At 42.8% G+C, this 21,200-nt stretch overlaps 1 protein-coding gene across 1 annotated transcript in view; it reads left to right on the forward strand.

Annotated features, from left to right (window-relative positions):
* LOC126094923 (Down syndrome cell adhesion molecule-like protein Dscam2) overlaps positions 1–21,200 on the forward strand; it is an 873,814-nt gene that overhangs the window by 428,870 nt on the left and 423,744 nt on the right. The window contains exon 5 of the mRNA XM_049909573.1: positions 16,514–16,675. Within this exon, the coding sequence (XP_049765530.1) occupies positions 16,514–16,675 (162 nt within the window). The remainder of the gene's footprint in view (positions 1–16,513; positions 16,676–21,200) is intronic.

The following is a 21,200-nucleotide window of genomic DNA, read 5'->3' on the forward strand; positions in this document are numbered from 1 at the left end:
CATATTCCGTACGCTCGTACCTCCTTTAACAGTCTGCAGTGGGATACCGAGTCAAATGCTTACCGGAAATCTACAAATGTGGAATCTGCCTGCTGCTCATCATCCATAGTCCGTAGAGTATCATCTGAGAAATGGGCAAGCTGAGTTTCACATGAGCGATGCTTTCTAAAATCGTGCAGATTCGTGAACAATCTTTGCGGTCTAGGAAACTTATTATATTCGACCTCACAATGTGTCCTCGAATTTCGCAACAAACCGATGTTAAGGATTGGTCTGCAATGTTGCGGGTCAGGTCTTCTTACATACAGGACTTACCTGCGCTTTGTTCTAGTCGCTTGGAACTTTGCGCCGGGAGAGAGGATCGATATAAATGCAATCTACTAAGTGAGCCAATGCCTTACGCCTTGTAAAACCGAATTGAGAGTCAGTACGGACCTGGTGACTTAGTTGTTTTCAGCTCTTTCAATTGTTTCACTATCAAGGGGCGGCCACGACGTTTGGAACACGGATTTACTTCCAACTTCGTACACTGGTAGTACTCCATGAGGACAACAAAATGTGTAAGCAGTAACGCGTACTTCTCAAGCGTTATTGAGAAAATCGCAAGATAATTTCGGTCGTCAATATACAGGGTGAGTCACCTAACGTTACCGCTGGATATATTTCGTAAACCACATCAAATACTGACGAACCGATTCCACAGACCGAACGTGAGGAGAGGGGCTAGTGTAATTGTTTAATACAAACCATACAAAAATGTACGGAAGTATGTTTTTTAACACAAACCTACGTTTTTTGAAATGGAACTCCGTTAGTTTTGTTAGCACATCTGAACATATAAACAAATACGTAATCAGTGCCGTTTGTTGCATTGTCAAATGTTTATTATATCCGGAGATACTGTAATCTAAAGTTGACGCTTGAGTACCACTCCTCCGCTGTTCGATCGTGTGTATCGGAGAGCACTGCAACATACATCGCGTTTCTACAGAATGTTCTGCCAACGTTGCTCGAAAATGTCCCACTGCAAACGCGTCGACGTATGTGGTATCAGCATGATGGTGCACCTGCACATTCCGCAATTAACACTAGGCTGACCCTTGACAGGATGTTCGACGGGCATTTCATAGGACGTGGAGGACGCATAAATTGGCCAGCCCGTTCTCCTGATCTTACACCTTTGGACTTCTTTCTGTGAGGTACGTTAAAGGAGAACGTGTACCGTGATGTGCCTACAACCCCAGAGGATATGAAACAACGTATTGGGCAGCCTGCGGCGACATTACACCAGATGTACTGCGGCGTGTACGATATTCACTACGCCAGAGATTTCAGTTGTGTGCAGCAAATGATGGCCACCACATTGAACATCTATTGGCCTGACATGTCGGGACACACTCTATTCCACTCCGTAATTGAAAACGGAAACCACGTGAGTACGTGTACCTCACCCCTCATGGTAATGCACATGTGCGTCAGTGAAAAAGACCAATAAAAAGGTGTTAGCATGTGGACGTAATGTGCTGTTACAGTCTCTTCTGTACCTAAGGTCCATCACCGTTCCCTTTGGATCCCTACGTAATTCAGTGCTCTCCGATACACACGATCGAACAGCGGAGGAGTGGTACTCAAGCGTCAACTTTAGGTTACAATATCTCCGGATGTAATTAACATTTTACAATGCAAAAATGTCACTGATTACGTATTTGTTTATATGTTCAGATGTGCTAACAAAACTAACGGGGTTCCATTTAAAAAAACGTAGGTTTGTGTTAAAAAACATACTTCCGTGCATTTTTGTATGGTTTGTATTAAACAATTACACTAGCCCCTCTCCTCACGTTCGGGCTGTGGAATCGGTTCGTCAGTATTTGAAGTGGTTTACGAAATATATCCAGCGGTAACGTTAGGTGACTCACCCTGTATATATACCTGTGCGTGGCCATTTTTACCATGAAGCGGCGGCAGCCGACTGCTGCCGGCACAATAGCTCGGCGTGTTCGCTCAGAGCGTTAGCTTCCTTTTCTAATAAAAAAAACTGAGCGAACGGATGAACGAACAAACTGAACGGGTGTCATCGGAAGCTCGCCCTGAAAAAATTCAACGAACAATATAGAACAAAATGAAATTTAAAAGAAGAAAAGGGGTTGGCGTTCAAGCCCCATAATCGCTGGATCGAGTTCCGTTCGTCAGGTTTTTAATTTATTTTATTTTTATTTTCAACACAGTCATTCTTTACTATTTATATTACAATCGGTATAATGGGAAAAATACGTGTAATCGGGTAAACTTTTATTAAATTTACAATGTTATTTGGCTGTCTACTAATTTTTACTATCACAAATAATATAATATTCATAACTATCGAGTAGTAAACGACCAAACGCATAAAGTGATGCTGAAAATGATAGCTTGTCCGTGATTTGAGAAATCCCTTATACCTGGAAGGAGTTCGAAACGACTTGTTACCTCCAAGTTTTGACCGGCACAGACGGCTTTCGAAATATGTGCAATTAATTGTCGCTTTCGACATTATGAGTACAAGCTGCAGGATGTTATTTTCGTAAAGAAACATGGAAAACAAAGTTAAACGGCACCAGCTGCATTGAATAAATGCTATGTTTCCGCATACGCAAGGTCTTTTGAGGTTTTCCGTGGAAAAACAAACCTCGTTAACATTTTCCAAAATCTCTCTTTCAGACGATAATTTGGAAGCAAACCATGCATAACACAGTATTTCCTTAAAAATTTGCGCTCATAATTGGTTATGCAGCATCGAGTGTATTTTAATAGCGTCTTCCGAGAAGGAATTCTCGTTCTCTTTCGATTAAATACAGTTTTGGAGACACGGACAAGAACACATTTTCAGTATCACTTTATGCGTTTGGTCGTTTACTAGTCGATAGTTATGAATATTATATTATTTTTGATAGTAAAAATTAGTAGACAGCCAAATAACATTGTAAATTTAATAAAAGTTTATCCGATTACACGTATTTTTCCCATTAATCCAATTGCAATATAAATAGTAAAGAATGACTGTGTTGAAAATTAAAAAAAAATAAAAACCTGACGAACGGAACTCGATCCAGCGATTACGGGGCTTGAAAGCCAACCGCTTTTCTTCTTTTAAATTTCATTTTGTTCTATATTGTTCGTTGAATTTGTGCAGGGCGGGCGCCCGATCACACTCTTCACTTTGTTCGTTCATCCGTTCGCTCAGTCAGTTTTTTTTTTATTAGAAAAGGAAGCTAACGCTCTGAGCGAACACGTCGAGCTATTGTGCCGGCAGCAGTCGGCTGCCGCCGCTTCATGGTAAAAATGGCTACGCACAGGTGTATATATATATATATATATATATATATATATATATATATATATATATATATATATATATATATATTTGACGACCGAAATTATCTTGCAATTTTCTCAATAACGCTTGAGAAGTACGCGCTACTGCTTACACATTTTGTTGTCCTCATGGAGTACTACCAGTGTACGAAGTTGGAAGTAAATCCGCGTTCCAAACGTCGCGGCCTCCCCTTGTAAGCCAGCGACGATTGTTATTATTTCGTCCATATTGGACTTTTTCGTAATTGTTAAACGACAGTCTGTCTGTACCTTTTTCCCGCATGAACAATTTCTTAAATGTGAAATTTAAAACTTCGGCTTTCGTCTTACTTTCTTCAACAGCCACACCGGCCTGGTCAACGAATGACTGGATGGAGCTCTTAGGCCAACTTATCGATTTTACATAGGACCAGAACTATCTCGGCCAGATTTTTTGCTAAAGTATCACAGTAGTAGTTGTTGTAAGCTTCGCGCATGGATCTTTCCACTGATGCACGAATCTTTACTACCTTTCTCTACTAATTTTTGCCTGCAGTCATTTGCGCGTTCTCTTTTGAACTGAGAGTGCAACAGCCTTTGTTACCTCGGCGTTTTCAGAATTTCTTTGCTAAACCACGGTGGCTCTTTTCCCTCTTTAACCCACTTATTAGACTTTATTTCTCCAGAGCACGATTTAGAGTCTGTTTAGTTTTCGACCATGTCTATGTCCATCATAATGGAACTAAATGACTGCAATTCACTGTGTAAGTGAGATAGTAGCAACTGCTTATCTGCTCTCCCTAGTAGAAACACTCTCCTAGCCTTCTTGACTGATTTATTCATTTTCGTAACACATGGTTGCTGTGATGACATCACGAACAATAATCCTGTCTCGATACTCATGCCATAGATAAGGCCCAACCTGTTTGTAGCTTGAAGTTCTAAGATACTTCCATTGCATGTGGGCTGCCGAATTACCTACTTAATGCAGTAGTAGCGATGAAGAGTAGTTGGAAGTTTAAGAAATTAATCAGGAATAATCAATATGCAAAGAAATGGGATACGGGAGTACCACGGAATGACGAGATACGTTTGAAGTTTTCTAAGGCTATAAATACAGCAATAACGAATAGCTCAGTAGCCAGTACAGTTGAAGAGGAATGGACATATCTAAAAAGAGCACTCTCAGTAGTTGAAAAGAGAAATATAGGCACAAATAAGGTAACTGCGAAGAAACCATGGCCAACAGATGAAGTACTTCAGTTGATCGATGAAAGAAGGACGTATAAATATTCTTGAGGAAATACAGGAACAGTGAAATACAAGTCGCTGAGGAATGAAATAAATAGGAAGTGCATGAAACCTAAAACGAAATGGCCGCATGAAAAATGTAAAGAAAGGGAAAAAAATGTTATTGGTGGAACTGACTCAGCATACAGAAAAGTCAAAAGAATCTTCGGTGAAATTAAAAGCAAGGGTGGTAACATCAAGAGCGTAACGAAATGTCCACTGCTAAGTGCAGAGAAGAGAGCAGATAGGTGGAAAGAGTACATTGAAGGCCTGTCTCAGAGGGAAGGTTTGTCTGATGTGGTTGAAGAAAAAAAAGGAGTCGATTTAGAAGAGATACGGCATCCAATATTAGAATCAGAATTTAAGAGGGCTTTGGAGAACTTAAGATCAAATAAGGCAGAAGGGATTGACAACATTCCATCAGAATTTCTAAAATCATTCGAGGAAGTGGCAGCAAAACGACTATTCACGTTGGTGTGTAGAATGTATGAGTCTGTCGACATACCATCTGACCTTCGAAAAAATATCATCCACACAATTCCGAAGACTGCAAGAGCTGAACAGGTCATACGTTCAAGTTGCTTACAAGAATAATATACTGAAGAACGGAGAAGAAAATTGAGAAGGTGTTGGAAGACTATCAATTTGGCTTTAGGAAACGTAAAGGCACCAGCGAGGCAATTCTGAAGCTGCAGTTGATAATGGAAGCAAGACTAAAGAAAAATCAAGACGCGTTCATAGGATTTGTCGATCTGTAAAAGCGTTCGGCAATGTAAAATGGTGCAAGATCTTTGAAATCCTGAGAAAAATAGGGATAAGCTATAGGGAGAGATGGGTAATATGCAATTTGTACAAGAGCCAAGAGAAAATAATAGGCGTGGATGAGCAAGAACGAAGTGCTCAGATTAAAAAGGATGTAAGACAGGAGTTTAGTCATTCGCCCCTACTATTCAATCTGTACATCGAAGATCCAATGATGGAAATAAAAGAAAGGTTCAGGAGTGGAATTAAAATTCAAGGTGGAAAGATATCAATGATTCGATTCGCTGATGACATTGCTATCCTTAGTGAAAGTGAAGAAGAATTACATGATCTGCTAAACAGAATGGACAGTCTAACGAGCACAGAATATGGACTGAGAGTAAACGTAAGAAAGACGAAAGTAATGAGAAGTAGCAGAAATGAGAAGAGCGAAAAACTTAACATCACGCTTGATGGTCACGAAGTAGATGAAGTTAAGGAATTCTGCTACCTAGGCAGCAAAATAATCAGTGACGGGCGGAGCAAGGAGGACATCAAAAGCAGACTAGCCCTGGCAAAAAGGGCATTCCTGGGGAAGAGAAGTCTACTAGTATCAAAAATAAGCCTTGATTTGAGGAATAAATTTCTGAGAATGAACGTTCTGAGCACAGCATTGTACGGTAGTGAAACAAGGAGTGCGGGAAAACCAGAACAGAAGAGAATCGAAGAATTTGAGATGTGGTGCTACAGACGAATGTTGAAAATTAGGTGGGCTGATAAGGTAAGGGATGAGGAGGTTCTGCGCAGAATTGGAGAGGAAAGGAGTATGTGGGAAACAGTGACAAGAAGAAGGGACAGGATGACAGGACTTCGGTTAAGACATCGGGCAATGATTTCCATGTTAGTAGATAGAGCTGTAGAGGGCGAAACCTGTAGAAGAAGACAGAGATTGGAATACATCCGGCAGATAATTGAGGACATAGGTTGCAAGTACTACTTTGAGATGGAGAGGGTTGGCACAGAAAAGGAATTCGTGGCTGACCGCATCAAACCAGTCAGATGACTGATGACTCAAAAAAAAGGCAGTAATTGGAAAACGCTTTCAAAAGCAGTTCGCAAGACTGTCTGTCTGCACCCTCTGCAATGAATCCATAGACGTCGCAGTCTGTACTCGGTAGGGCAAAGTCACCTCCAATTAGTAATGTCACAGCAGATTCGTGTGGCCGATAAAAACATTCAGCAACTAACTTGGTTTCTTCTACACCTGTAACACGCGACCAAGCAACTTACTGTCAGCACCTCTTCCGAACACAGAGAGAAATAACAGAGGAAAGCATATTTTCAAGGTAATGACAGAGTAATAGGAGGTTTTCACCACAATCTCGTTCTATGGCAACTCATGTCGTCCGATTTCACTGCATTACATGATTGCTTGTGAGGGTGGTTGACGGCTGAAATGTGAAAACAAAAATAAATTGGTTATCGAACTTTCTGACACTTGTATGCACGTTAAGAGCGAAGACGTAGCTACTGTTTACAGAGGTTGGACCCCGAGCTCCACCGACGAATTTTCAGATTCTCTTCTGGGTCATTTATTGAGTATTTTTATTAAGGGAACTGCGATCTGTACATCAGTGGATGGGGGTCCTGTTCATGGTAAACTTAGTCATCAGACGTGACACCAGTGGACTTATTTATCTAGGTGCATGTGAAGAGCCTAGTTTACGAAACTCCATTCGATACTCACGTGGATTTGGTAGCTAGAGCTCTTGCGGGCGAGCAAGTGGTATGCAAAACGCGTCTGCAGTGATCCATGGATGTCCCAGTCTATACTCGGTAGACTGAAGTTGCGAAGCGTGTCTGAGCGTTCGAGGCAGTCGATGATGCGCCGCTGTACACTCTTTAGTAATCAGTACCTGTGTGGGAAGATTTCTGCAATTGTTTCGTGATGTACCATACAACACAGAACAGACTGAACACAGTTAAAAAACGTGTATGTTATTTCTCTGAGAGTTGTTTATTCTTTGTTTCGTGTTGCACATTTTAGTGAGTGCAAATTACAATATTTTCTCATAAACGAAGGTGATTGGAGTAACAAACTGAATAAATCGTAATTACATTATTACTCTGTAACGAGCCACCGAAAACCACTGTACCCTTATATCAAAGTAGTCAGACAACACTGCAGTATAACTTCAGAGTCACCCAGTGTTACTGTCCGCCGCTCGTGGTCTCGCGGTAGCGTTCTCGCTTCCCGAGCACGGGGTCCCGGGTTCGATTCCCGGCGGGGTCAGGGATTTTCACCTGCCTCGAGATGACTGGGTGTTTGTGTTGTCCTCATCATTTCATCATCATCCAGGAACGTGGCGAAACTGGACTGAGCAAAGATTGGGTAATTGTACGGGCGCTGGTAACCACGCGGTTGGGCACCCCACAAACCAAACATCATCATCATCACCCAGTGTTACTAGAAATTAACGTTCACGACAATATCTTTGATCACGAGATCTAAAAGAATTGTGACAACTAAACATTATAAGTAATGATCTGCTTACTATGAAATATATTCTAAAACGGAATTAGTTATGAGCGCGTCAAACCTACTTTGTATGTTTCTGTTGTTTCCTGACATAGTGAAGTTAGAGATCAGTGATCTATGAATGTTACAATAATCATTTATTAGTTAAGATTGCAAAAATTATTCATGATCATTGATAACTAGTTTCGGCAAAAGCAGCTACCATCTTCAGATCAAATAAGACAAGCACTGTCTAATCACCAGGCTGGTAGGAGACAACTTGACATCAATAAAATACATACTAGTGCATAATATCATTCATAGGCGTAACTTTTTCTACGCGTACAGCTCGATAAACGTTTACATAAGTATCACCCAAGTATATGAGATCGTCGTAAACATTGTAAAATAGCGTTGTATCAGCTAGTACCTGCATATGAAGAGCGCTTATCACAAACTAGCGGAAAAATTATCCCTGTCACGTAAAACCAGTAAATAACAGAGTAATATATTCGTTCAGGGCATGCAGAACACATGCTTTGTACGTTTCTTTGCGTGTAACTACTCAGCGTTTTGACCTAATTTAATCGTTCTTGACGTATGTGCTAGATGGTCCATCCAGGATGTCTCATATCATCGTGAGCTGGCACCTGGCTAGTATTGGGCTGGGTACAGAGGTAGAAAATGTTTTTTAACTTTTCGCTAATACTGGAAAAACTTCGAAGCTTTTTGTATCCTGACTTGATGTATATCGTCATTTTTGCACCTAAGTGTCGTAAGCTACTTTTATTGACTTTATTTTATTTATACTAGTAACCAGTTTAAATTTTTTTTAAATGGTTAATTCAATAGCTCGACATATTCAAGCGGTTCACATAAACCCAGATTATCCTACAAAATGTTTATATACCGCAGTGAGTTCACCAACTACGCCACTCATGCTCACAATTTTTATGAGAGCAAAGTCTTCTGTGCTTTTAATACAGCTCTACCTGTTGGACGCCTCCCAGCGCATAATAATGGAATAATCCCACAAAGGTCGTGCATGAGAGGGCACGTATTTCGCAAGTATTTAATCTAATTGGAGTGCTTATATCCACGATACTCTATGACCCACTTGCTTACTGTGAGTTCTTCGTAGGCTAGGAACGGCAGGTACGATTACGGAAACCAGGGCAAATTCGTAGACTGATGGTAGTGTCATCTAATGGGCACTATTGTAGTTCACGTATGGTTTCGACGGGGCATATACGAGAAAAATCCTGTCGAGTTTTCCCTTAAGATAAGGTCTCTCTTATTTTAATAACTTTCTGTTTATTTACACTACTGGCCGTTAATATTGCTACACCACGAAGACGACGTGCTACAGAAACGAAATTTAACCGACAGGAAGAAGATGCTGTGATATGCAAATGATTAGCTTTTCAGAGCATTCACACAAGGTTGGCGCTGGTGGCGACACCTACAACGTGCTGACATGAGGAAAGTTTCCAACCGATTTCTCATACACAAACAGCAGTTGACCGGCGTTGCCTGGTGATACGTTGTTGTGATGCCTCGTGTAAGGAGGAGAAATGCGTACCATCACGTTTCCGACTTTGATAAAGGTCGGATTGTAGACTATCGCGATTGTGGTTCATCGTATCGCTGCTCGCGTTGGTCGATATCCAGTCACTGTTACCAGAATATGGAATCGGTGGGTTCAGGAAGATAATACGGAACGCCGTGCTGGATCCCAACGCCCTCGTATCACTGGCAGTCGAGATGACAGGCATCTTATCCGCATGGCTGTAAGGGATCGTGAAGATACGTCTCGATCCCTGAGTCAACAGTTTGCAAGACAACAACCATCTGCACGAACAGTTCGATGACATTTTCAACAGCTTGGACTATCAGCTCGGAGACCATAGCTGCGATTACACTTGACGCTGCAATCACAGACAGGAGCGCCTGCAATGATGTACTCAACGACGAACCTGGGTGCACGAATGGCAATACTTCATTTTTTCGGATAAATCCAGGTTCTGTTTTAAGCATCATGATGGTCGTATCCGTGTTTCGCGACATGGCGATGAACACACATTGGAAGCGTGTATTCGTCATCGCCATAGTGGCGTATCACCCGGCGTGTTGGTATGGGGTGCCATTGGTTACACGTCTCGGTCACCTCTTGTTCGCAGTGACGGCACTTTGAACAGTGGACGTTACATTTCAAATGTGTTACGACCCGTGGATCTACCCTTCATTCGATCCCTGCGAAACCCTACATTTCAGCAGGATAATGCACGACCGCATGTTGCAGGTCCTGTACGGGCCTTTCTGGATACAGAAAATGTTCGACTGCTGCCCTGGCCAACACATTCTCCAGATCTTTCTCCCACTGAAAGCGTCTGGTCAATGTTGGCCGAGCAACTGGCTCGTCACAATAAGCCAGTCACTACTGTTGATGAACTGTGTTATCGTGTTGAAGCTGCATGGGCAGGTGTACCTGTACACGCCATCCAAGCTGTGTTTGACGCAATGCCCAGGCGTATCAAGGCCGTTATTACAGCCAGAGGTGGTTGTTCTGGGTACTGATTTCTCAGGAACTGTGCACCCAAATTGCGTGAAAATGTAATCACATGTTAGTTGTAGCATAATATATTTGTCCAATGAATACCCGTTTATCATCTGCATTTCTTCTTGGTGTAGCAATCTTAATGGCCAGTAGTGTATTTATTTATTTTGTTTTAAATACGTGCCAGTCATACAAACGTTTAGGTTATCTGTCCAGGTAATAATAAATTGCATCAAAAGATATAGTGTTGGCTCATTTTTGATTGCGACCATCCCTTGGAAGTCGGTTTTAATTTTTTAAAAGAGGAACTATGTTTAGCAAATCGCTGACAGCAAAGTAAATGACTACCTGAAATTTTTCATTCCATATGGTTCATACTATCTTCGCTTTAAAAACATCAATTGGTGTGAATAGCACCCAAAACAGTCAAATTTTGACTGTTAAAGCTAAGTTATGGTTAGGTGCATGAGTAGATCCGACAAGAATATGAACAAATCATTTTTTACGATATTCTGCTCATTACTGAGTTTCAAATAACGACCCCCTCTACATGTCATAGTTTTGGAAAAAACAAGCTATCACTCCGGATATCATCAAGTTCAAAACAAAGTACCACTGACTGAAAATTTTTACTGTTTTACTTTTAATAATTCTGTTTTGGCGACGTATTTCTCAGTGAGTTACCACAAATTCGATAGCCTGTGCTACAGCGTGGTTTTACAGTGGTACGCTACCAAATCGCGACCTTCCTTTGTGGTGGACTCAAGTTCCCCCCCTCGCAAGCTGCTTACAGTAACCAACTGTTACCAGTAAGACTGCTAGCAGGCTCCTACAGATCCTTTGCCTTGCAAGTTCACTGCCGAATAGAATGCTGGCCACAAGCGAGTAGATGCTCGTTACTGTGGCTGGTAAAAGACCGCTGCGGCGCTGCCAAAGCCGATTTAACCTCCGGCATACAGGGGACCCCTCCTCTCTGTGGCCCGACCCGCACACAGGACGGCAAGGGCTTGCGGCAGGCGGACTTGAAATACCCCGGTAAGCGTTATTCCGCTATTAGCCGTTCGTCCGTACTCATGCAAATGATTTGGAAGCTCTTGCCGATTTCTGACGTAATTTTCCCAATGTGTAACGCCTCCAAGAGTTCCGGCCGCTGCACTAGAAACTGAAGAGACACCACATGGGGTGGAGAGTGTGTACCAGAACATGCTTCGTACAGGGTGTTTCAAAAATGACCGGTATATTTGAAACGGCAATAAAAACTAAACGAGCAGCGATAGAAATACACCGTTTGCTGCAATATGCTTGGGACAACAGTACATTTTCAGGCAGACAAACTTTCGAAATTACAGTAGTTACAACTTTCAACAACAGATGGCGCTGCGGTCTGGGAAACTCTATAGTACGATATTTTCCACATATCCACCATGCGTAGCAATAATATGGCGTAGTCTCTGAATGAAATTACCCGAAACCTTTGACAACGTGTCTGGCGGAATGGCTTCACATGCAGATGAGATGTAGTGCTTCAGCTGTTCAATTGTTTCTGGATTCTGGCGGTACACCTGGTCTTTCAAGTGTCCCCAAAGAAAGAAGTCACAGGGGTTCATGTCTGGCGAATAGGGAGGCCAATCCACGCCGCCTCCTGTATGTTTCGGATAGCCCAAAGCAATCACACGATCATCGAAATATTCATTCAGAAAATTAAAGACGTCGGCCGTGCGATGTGGCCGGGCACCATCTCGCATAAACCACGAGGTGTTCGCAGTGTCGTCTAAGGCAGTTTGTACCGCCACAAATTCACGAAGAATGTCCAGATAGCGTGATGCAGTAATCGTTTCGGATCTGAAAAATGGGCCAATGATTCCTTTGGAAGAAATGGCGGCCCAGACCAGTACTTTTTGAGGATGCAAGGACGATGGGACTGCAACATGGGGCTTTTCGGTTCCCCATATGCGCCAGTTCTGTTTATTGACGAAGCCGTCCAGGTAAAAATAAGCTTCGTCAGTAAACCAAATGCTGCCCACATGCATATCGCCGTCATCAATCCTGTGCACTATATCGTTAGCGAATGTCTCTCGTGTAGCAATGGTAGCGGCGCTGAGGGATTGCCACGTTTGAATTTTGTACGGATAGAGGTGTAAACTCTGGCGCACGAGACGATACGTGGACGTTGGCGTCATTTGGACCGCAGCTGCAACACGGCGAACGGAAACCCGAGGCCGCTGTCGGATCACCTGCTGCACTAGCTGCACGTTGCCCTCTGTGGTTGCCGTATGCGGTCGCCCTACCTTTCCAGCACGTTCATCCGTCACGTTCCCAGTCCGTTGAAATTTTGCAAGCAGATCCTTTATTGTATCGCTTTTCGGTCCTTTGGTTACATTAAACCTCCGTTGAAAACTTCGTCTTGTTGCAACAACACTGTGTTCTAGGCGGTGGAATTCCAACACCAGAAAAATCCTCTGTTCTAAGGAATAAACCATGTTGTCTACAGCACACTTGCACGTTGTGAACAGCACACGCTTACAGCAGAAAGACGACGTACAGAATGGCGCACCCACAGACTGCGTTGTCGTCTATATCGTTCACATCACTTGCAGCGCCATCTGTTGTTGAAAATTGTAACTACTGTAATTTCGAAAGTTTGTCCGCCTGAAAATGTACTGTTGTCCCAAGCATATTGCAACAAACGGTGTATTTCTATCGCTGCTCGTTTAGTTTTTATTGCCGTTTCAAATATACCGGTCATTTTTGAAACACCCTGTAGGTACAATGTCTGTAAGTAGCAACGTTGGTGGTCGCCACATCTGGCAGTTGTTTTAATGCATCTGTACTGTTCGGTACGTACAGTGTGCTGGCATCTGTTTTGGTTTGTAATAACGTAAACTCGTAATGTTTAAGTCTTAACACAAAAAGAAACGTGTTTAAGTGATAAATGGGTGTTCCGTTATGTTTCCTTTCCAACTGTTAAATAATAATTGCAGTGCTTCACGCCAAATTCAGTTTCTCAAGCAGAAGTGTATGAGTTAAACATCTGAATTTCAACTGTCATCTAACGGAAACGGTATGTTTCCGAACATGGGTTCCTATTCAAAATATTACGTTCACACTCCCCTCTGCACGTCCTAGAAATTTCTAAAGGGAATTTACGAAGACCCTGTATGACATAATCAAAAGTTTTTTCTAGACAATAAGTTTTGCACACCACCAGAAACTACCGTATTCCTCTTAGTAGCAGGCTTGGCCAAGTGTGTCTATCTTTCTCAAATCAGCAACCTCCAAGAGGCCTCGAGAAGAAATTAGATAATAATAAAAATGTTGTTGGCTGTCTTGTAAGACAAGATAAGCAACGACTGTAAAATTACATTCAAAATTTCCAGTACAGGACTCGAACTGAAATCTCAGATATTTTCTCTTAGTCATTTGTCAGTAATTACATTGTCCCCACTGAAACTGCTGTCCAACTGCGTACGGAAATAGTGAAACAGTATAGAAAAATTGTAAACTAAAGTATCTCAATAGAAGAACACTGCTTGACAGCAACTACTGGCAGTCAAATACTGTACATTGTTGTGTGTTTTGAAAGACGTTATCTGTTTTCAGATTCACAAGTTCTTCAGACGTCTTTCCACAATTATTTTGAGTCATTTATATAGTTCTTATTATAAATTGTTGACGTTATCCAATTACGGTGCACGAGTTAGAACTACACAGCCGGCTTTACGAGTGAATAAACTTGTCGTGTGTTATTTACATTGAAATCCTGTTTCGTTAACAAAGAAGCTTCAGCATGTACACTGTCTAGAGCAATGTGTGTTTATCATTGTGATACATAACTGTGATCGTCAACCTGTCTTCGCACCGCCATGGTTTCGCTTTGTACATATTTGACGACTGCGGATTTCACTTCACGTCATCATATAATTGGCCTTTAAATATGAATAAAACGGCCTTCGATGTACAAAATAACGTCATTATTAATAAATTACTTGCACCAGAGACTTTCTTCTAATTTTGGAACACTGAACCACTGTTGCTGCATCAGACCAAAATAGAGTGGATAGTGTGTACTTTATGTACTAGTTTCGTTTCATATCGTTTCGCATCGTTGCAGATGTGTCGACGTCAACTGAATCAAGCAGCATATGACTAATACTGTTTTCGAACGTACTCATCTGCGTAAGCACATTTATTTACGTTTAAATCAAGCAACAAACATGAACTCTTTCCCCATCGTCCCCACACTCCCTGCAGATACCTCCCACCTGCAATAATTTTACACACACGACATTGTTGTCAACAAAAAGTCCCAACTCATCAAGACAAGTACAGGCCAGGTCCTACCAAACTACCAATTTACTTGCTCTTATAGCCAGTACTTTACCTGCTGTCAGATATTTCTTTTTATTTTAAGGGTAATCAAACTCTCCCATCCGCTAAAGCATCAAAAGTCTTACGTTTCTGTGCTAAGACGGTGCCAAACGTTTAACACATGCAGCTCTTGAACCTTCCTGGCAGATTAAAACTGTATGCCGGACAGAACAGTGGAAACCGAACCTTTCCCTTTCGGGGGCAAGTGCTCTACCAACTGAGCTACCCGAGCACGACTCACGCCCCGTCCTCACAGCTTTACTTCCAACAGTACCTCACCAGTATCTCATATCCCACCTTCGAAACTTAACAGAAGTTCTCCTGCGAAACTTGCACGACTAGCAGTCCTCGAAGTAAAGATGTGAGGAAGTGTCGAGAACCTTGCTCGGTTAGGCCATTGTCACTGGTAGAGCACTTTCCCACAAAGGCCAAATATCCCGAGTTCGCATCTCGGTTCTGGCACACAGTTTTAATCCGTCACTGAGTTTCCTATCAGCTTAACCCAATGCTAAGTGAAGAATTCATTCTTGGAACATCGACCAGGCTTTGGCTAAGCCGTGTTTCGCAATATCCTTTCTTCCAACAGTGCTAGTGCCGCAAGTTTCGCAGGAGAACTTCTGTGAAGTTTGGAAGGTGGTTCAAATGGTTCAAATGGCTCTGAGCACTATGGGACTCAACATCTTAGGTCATAAGTCCCCTAGAACTTATAACTACTTAAACCTAACTAACCTAAGGACATCACACACACCCATGCCCGAGGCAGGATTCGAACCTGCGACCGTAGCAGTCCCGCGGTTCCGGACTGCAGCGCCAGAACCGCTAGACCACCGCAGCCGGCTTGGAAGGTGGGAGACGGGGTACTGGTGGAAGTGAAGCTGTGTGGGTGGGTCGTGAGTCTTGCTTGGAAAGCTGCACTGGTAGAGCACTTGCCCGCGAAAGGCAAAGGTCCCGAATTCAAGCCTCGGTCCACACACAGTTTTAATCTGCGAGGAAGTTTCACATTAGCGCGCACTCCGCTGCGTAGTGAAAAATTCATTCTAGATATAGTTCTTATACAAGTCTCTCTGGAAGTGTCGTTCGTTTGCACGTATGCGAGAGTAGAAATAATTGCAGGGTGGAAGCTTTGGCATACGGCTCTGCATGGGTACGGCGGTTGCTAGCTACGAAAGGTAAGCGGTTTGTAACCACGTGCTTGACACGCATTGTTTATTCATGAACTCGGACCGCCTGAAATATTCATTTCCGAGCTTTGGTTCCTTATCTCAGAATACTCAGTTTAGCGTCCTTTGCCATCCGTATAATTTTAGCCCCATAACTTTGGGACACTCCAGACACCAGAGGACAGGGTCCGCCGCTCGTGGTCTCGCGGTAGCGTTCTCGCTTCCCGAGCACGGGGTCCCGGGTTCGATTCCCGGCGGGGTCAGGGATTTTCACCTGCCTCGAGATGACTGGGTGTTTGTGTTGTCCTCATCATTTCATCATCATCCAGGAAAGTGGCGCAATTGGACTGAGCAAAGATTGAGTAATTGTACGGGCGCTGATAACCACGCTGTTGAGCGCCCCACAAACCAAACATCATCATCATCATCACCAGAGGACAGGAAGACTATGGTATCGGTGTAAGTCGGGCGTGCAGTTGGAGTGGTAGCTACATGATTATCGTTAGACGTTTCGGCCGTAACGCGGACTTCCGTCTTCTGTTGCAGTGGTGCGGCAGGACTACGAGGTGCAGGTGTACCGCACGCATGCGCTGCTGGGCAACACGGCGGTGCTGCGCTGCGTCATCCCGCCCTTCGTCCGGGACGACGTCTCCGTCTCCTCCTGGTTCCGGGACGACACCATCATCCTGCCAGGGTCTCACGAAGCAGGTGAGAGCAATTTCTTTCTCATAAGGACGTCGCGAGCGGGACTGTGGGGATCTACAACAGTGGTGCTGTTGTTTGCAAGTTTTAGGTATAAAGGTGTTTGAGAAGTCGCTGCAAAGAGTTCCTATACTAATTTGAAGTACACAGTAAAACTGAGAAATGCTACCTCTGGGGACTTCGAGACAAAGAAAAGTTCAGTAATTTCAATTGGAATGGGGCCGCAGTATTTTTGTAATCATTACACTCGGCAGTTCCCTCTTAAAGCACTCAAAAACATTATTTATCGGCGATTGCACTTGCGAATATTTCTTACTGTCAAGCAAAAATTACAGTGCAAATACCCACGTAGCCATTAATTCCATCACTACTCCAGACGAGAAGGAACGTCGTCCAGGTCACACAATTTATTTTTCAATTTAACATCTTTACCGTAAGACATAGATACCTTGCGTACTTGCTTGAAGTTGGGAATTGCGTCTGTATTTATAAAAAAAATGGCTCTGAGCACTATGGAATGTAACATCTGAGGTCATCAGTCCCCTAGAACTTAGACTAACTAACCTAAGGACATCACACACATCCATGCCCGAGGCAGGATTCGAACCTGAGACCGTAGCAGTCGCGCGGTTCCGGACAGAAGCGCCTAGAACCGCTCGGCCACCTCGGCCGGCCCTCTATTTATCGCACTGCGAATATCTGCATACACTCCAGCACGTCTGCCAAGACCGTGCTTGCCTGCATCTCCGAACAACATAACCTGCTCTACCCACCCGATGTCAAATGGAGCCTGAAACCCACCTTTTCCTTATCCAGTTGTCTTCCAATGCACCTTTTAACACTCACATGCTATCTGTACTTTCCTTGCACATAGACAGCCCGCATCCTTTTCGCTATAAAATCCTCTCCAATACTTCCTTACGCAATGTTACCAGCAACCACCATCACATAATTCTCGTAATGGAAAGACTGTACATCACAATGACCTTGGCATAAACATCACCAACTATTTAAACCGTTAAAATAAACTTCATTAATTTTTAAATTTAATCAAAAGTCTAAAGACTGGCAATTTGGCCGTTGTTAGGTCACTTCGAATAGCGAGTACGTATTATTATTTGAAATTGTAATCGTAATAAAAAAATTGGTAGCGGCAACTACCATGTTTAGTAACGTAAGATTTGATGCATTGTCTGTCTCTCTACAATACTGATAAAGGATATATCTCATTCTCCCCTGAACGTTAAGAAGAAAATTCCTTGCAATTTCCTTATAGTACGGTGACAAAGTATTGTTTGCAGATGACGTTGTGTTGTCTATCGTAGATGCTGTGGACACCAGGTACATGACTAGGAAACTTGAAGAATGTAGGAAGTGGGGCCTCGAAACAAATTCCACAAAGAAAGAGTGTTTAGTTGCAGGATCTGATGAATAAGATTTGGATATTGACCGTAACATTAAGGCTTTCCAAGAGCGTAAGTACCATGGATCTTTGTTTGATAATCATTCGAGGGTAATAAGAATAAATAACACTGAATGAACTGTGGACGTGATCGGCGTACAATAACTAAATGATGCATGGTGAAGCAACACCAAAAGAAACCAATATTTTCAGGATTATTGAGGGACTTACCGCACAGCCTGGAAGCACAGAACGTCAGCGAAAAACAATACGAAATTAAAAAAAAAAAAAGCAATTTTTCGTATCATTTATTTTTCAGTCGCAGTTGGACCGAGTAAAAATGAAATTTTTACTTATATTTACTTCAAAATTACATAGAACAGCCTAGCAAATTATTTCATGCCAATTTCTCATTACAGTTGTTACGGGACTCCTGAAATGAAAATAGTGTTGGTATGATAGAAATCAGCAAGCAACTATGTGTCTATAAACCTTTTGACAATAACTGCATCTCGTTTACGTTACACCTAACATCAAGCTACGCTAATTTCTCCTTCATCACAATGTAATGGCGAGGGAGCACCACTGTACAAACCTCGACACACGGGAGAAATTCAAAGCTGCCTTTATTGCATCATCTATATTAGAACATAGACGATTTCTGAACATATGGTTCCATTATCACATGTATACCACCATAGTGGATATTTTAAATAGGTAAGTCGGAAACCAGAACATTGTAGCAAAGAAAGTAAAGCCGTATGGCGTCGTCAATAGGGGTACCTCGAAGGGCAAGTTCATTTGCCTAATTCTGAAGTTTTTGTTTTCTTTTCATCGTACACAGTAACACCTTTCCTTCACGAAGCATGAGAGTTGTGTGTTCAGATGCATCCGAAAAGTGTAGATGACTGTAATGAGTGTGTTTAGTGTGGTGTCATGTTTGTTTGTGCTGGACGTGCAGCGCCCACCTTAACGTCTCCATCTGATGAGTCACCGTCAACAGTATCACATGCCGTCAATTCAAGAGACATGGCGGAGAGGTTTGAAATTAACTCCAGGACACTGGATCAGTAACTTTACGCCACGACCTCTCCTTCCCTTCACCGGAAATTCAAAGAGAAAGGAGCTAACATCACGTGACGTTGTACCAGTGGGGTTACCCATACAAGAGGGCTGACCATGCTCAGAGCTGATAAGCTGCAGTTATTCTGTGGTAATACTACAGCGACGTGCAGGCAGAGCTGCAAACTGTTGATGGTTGGTACGGTGACTAGCAGCTGAAACATATTGCGGATAAACAGGCGGAAAATCCACCACACTTCGATTACACGACTGGCGAGTAATCACTGGAAACGGTCACAAATATTCAGTATCTAAGAGTATGCATCCAAGGCGACCTAAACTGAAACGAGCATATAAAGTTATTAGTAAGGACAGGATATACTAGATAAATTTTTTGAATGTAATTTGTCCACGAAAGTTTTAGCTCACTAAACAGCCGTGCGACAGCTTCTTGAATACTCTTTGACAGTCGTAGACCATTATTAGGTACGATTATTAAAGAAATCAGAGCAGATCCAATAAAGAGCAGTGCACATAATCACATGCTAGTTTCGTAATAAGGAGAGCACACGGAGACGCCAGTGGCAGGCGTTACGGGAAAGGCGTTTTGTCTCACGTTAGGGTTTACTGCTACCTGTCTTGGCAAAAACACATTCCGAGAAGTATCAAGCAACATATTAATTCCTTCCACAGGCATCTCGCAAAATAAGCACGACGAGACAATATGAGAAACTGCCCCATCCGCCAAAAATTTCAGACACTAACTTTATTCCTGGCATATAAGCGGAGTGACTACGGTGTTAGCTTGAACTTTTTTTTTTCTTAAGGGACCAAATTGCTGAGGTCATCGGTTCCTAGACTTACACACTACTTAAATTAACTTACTCTAAGAACAACACACACACCCATGCCCGAGGGAGGACTCGAACCTCTGGCGGGAGGGGCCGCGAAGTCCGTGACATGGCGCCTCTAACCGCGCAGCCGCTCTGCGCGGCTAGCTTGAACTAACAACTGTAAACAACAGATGTGCATTCGACCAGTCAGTTATGAGAATTAGTGTTAAGTATTGGAGGTGTGGCCGTAGTGTGTCAATGTTGTTGTGTTACAAATCGCAACGGAGCAACGAACTGAACATCTGTAAATCAAGCGTTCACGGAATTCTCCAGAATGTTTTGAGGAAGAGAGAGGTGTGTAAAAAGTTTGTCATTGACAGTTTGACTCCTGAACAAAAACGATGTGGTGTTGCGCCTATCGTGACTTGACTGAAATCAAAACGCGGACGATTCCTTCCTGGAAAAAATCAAACTTGACTCTTCAACAAAAAGCCGGCCGCGGTGGTCTAGCGGTTCTGGCGCTGCAGTCCGGAACCGCGGGACTGCTACGGTCGCAGGTTCGAATCCTGCCTCGGGCATGGGTGTGTGTGATGTCCTTAGGTTAGTTAGGTTTAAGTAGTTCTAAATTCTAGGGGACTTATGACCTAAGATGTTGAGTCCCATAGTGCTCAGAGCCATTTGAACCATTTCTTCAACAAAAACAAAGTGGTATTGACTCCTGTCGTGACTTAACCAAATGCAAAATGCGAACGATTCTTTTCTAGAAAAAATCATTGGTATTATCAACACAAATCTACCGGAAAGAAGTGCAGTAATTCACATTACGGTATAGCCGAAATTAAAGCCAACGTGACGCGCGAGTTCAGGAACATCCAGAAGAAAAACATTTATGGTAATTTCACATGGTCGTTTAAACATGCTGTGCGCTGTGCTCAAATGTGGAGAGAGTATGTATAGCGCCTCAAGCATTAAAACCATTGTCTTAACTTCTCTCTCTCTCTCTCTCTCTCTCTCTCTCTCTCTCTCTCTCTCTCTTTTATTTTAACGCAGTCTTGAAACTTTTTGAGCTGAGGCGGGTATACCTGATGCAGAACTTGTCTACAGGCGTTCTTCCCGTACACTGTTTGTAAGTGGAACAGGGTATGAGAGAGGGTGATAGTTGTACCCAAACACTTATGCGCCTCAAAGCGTAAGGCGGCTTACAGAACGCAGACGTCTATTATTTGCAAATGTT

The sequence above is a fragment of the Schistocerca cancellata genome, chromosome 1, assembly GCF_023864275.1.
Source record: "Schistocerca cancellata isolate TAMUIC-IGC-003103 chromosome 1, iqSchCanc2.1, whole genome shotgun sequence".
NCBI lineage: Eukaryota > Metazoa > Arthropoda > Insecta > Orthoptera > Acrididae > Schistocerca > Schistocerca cancellata.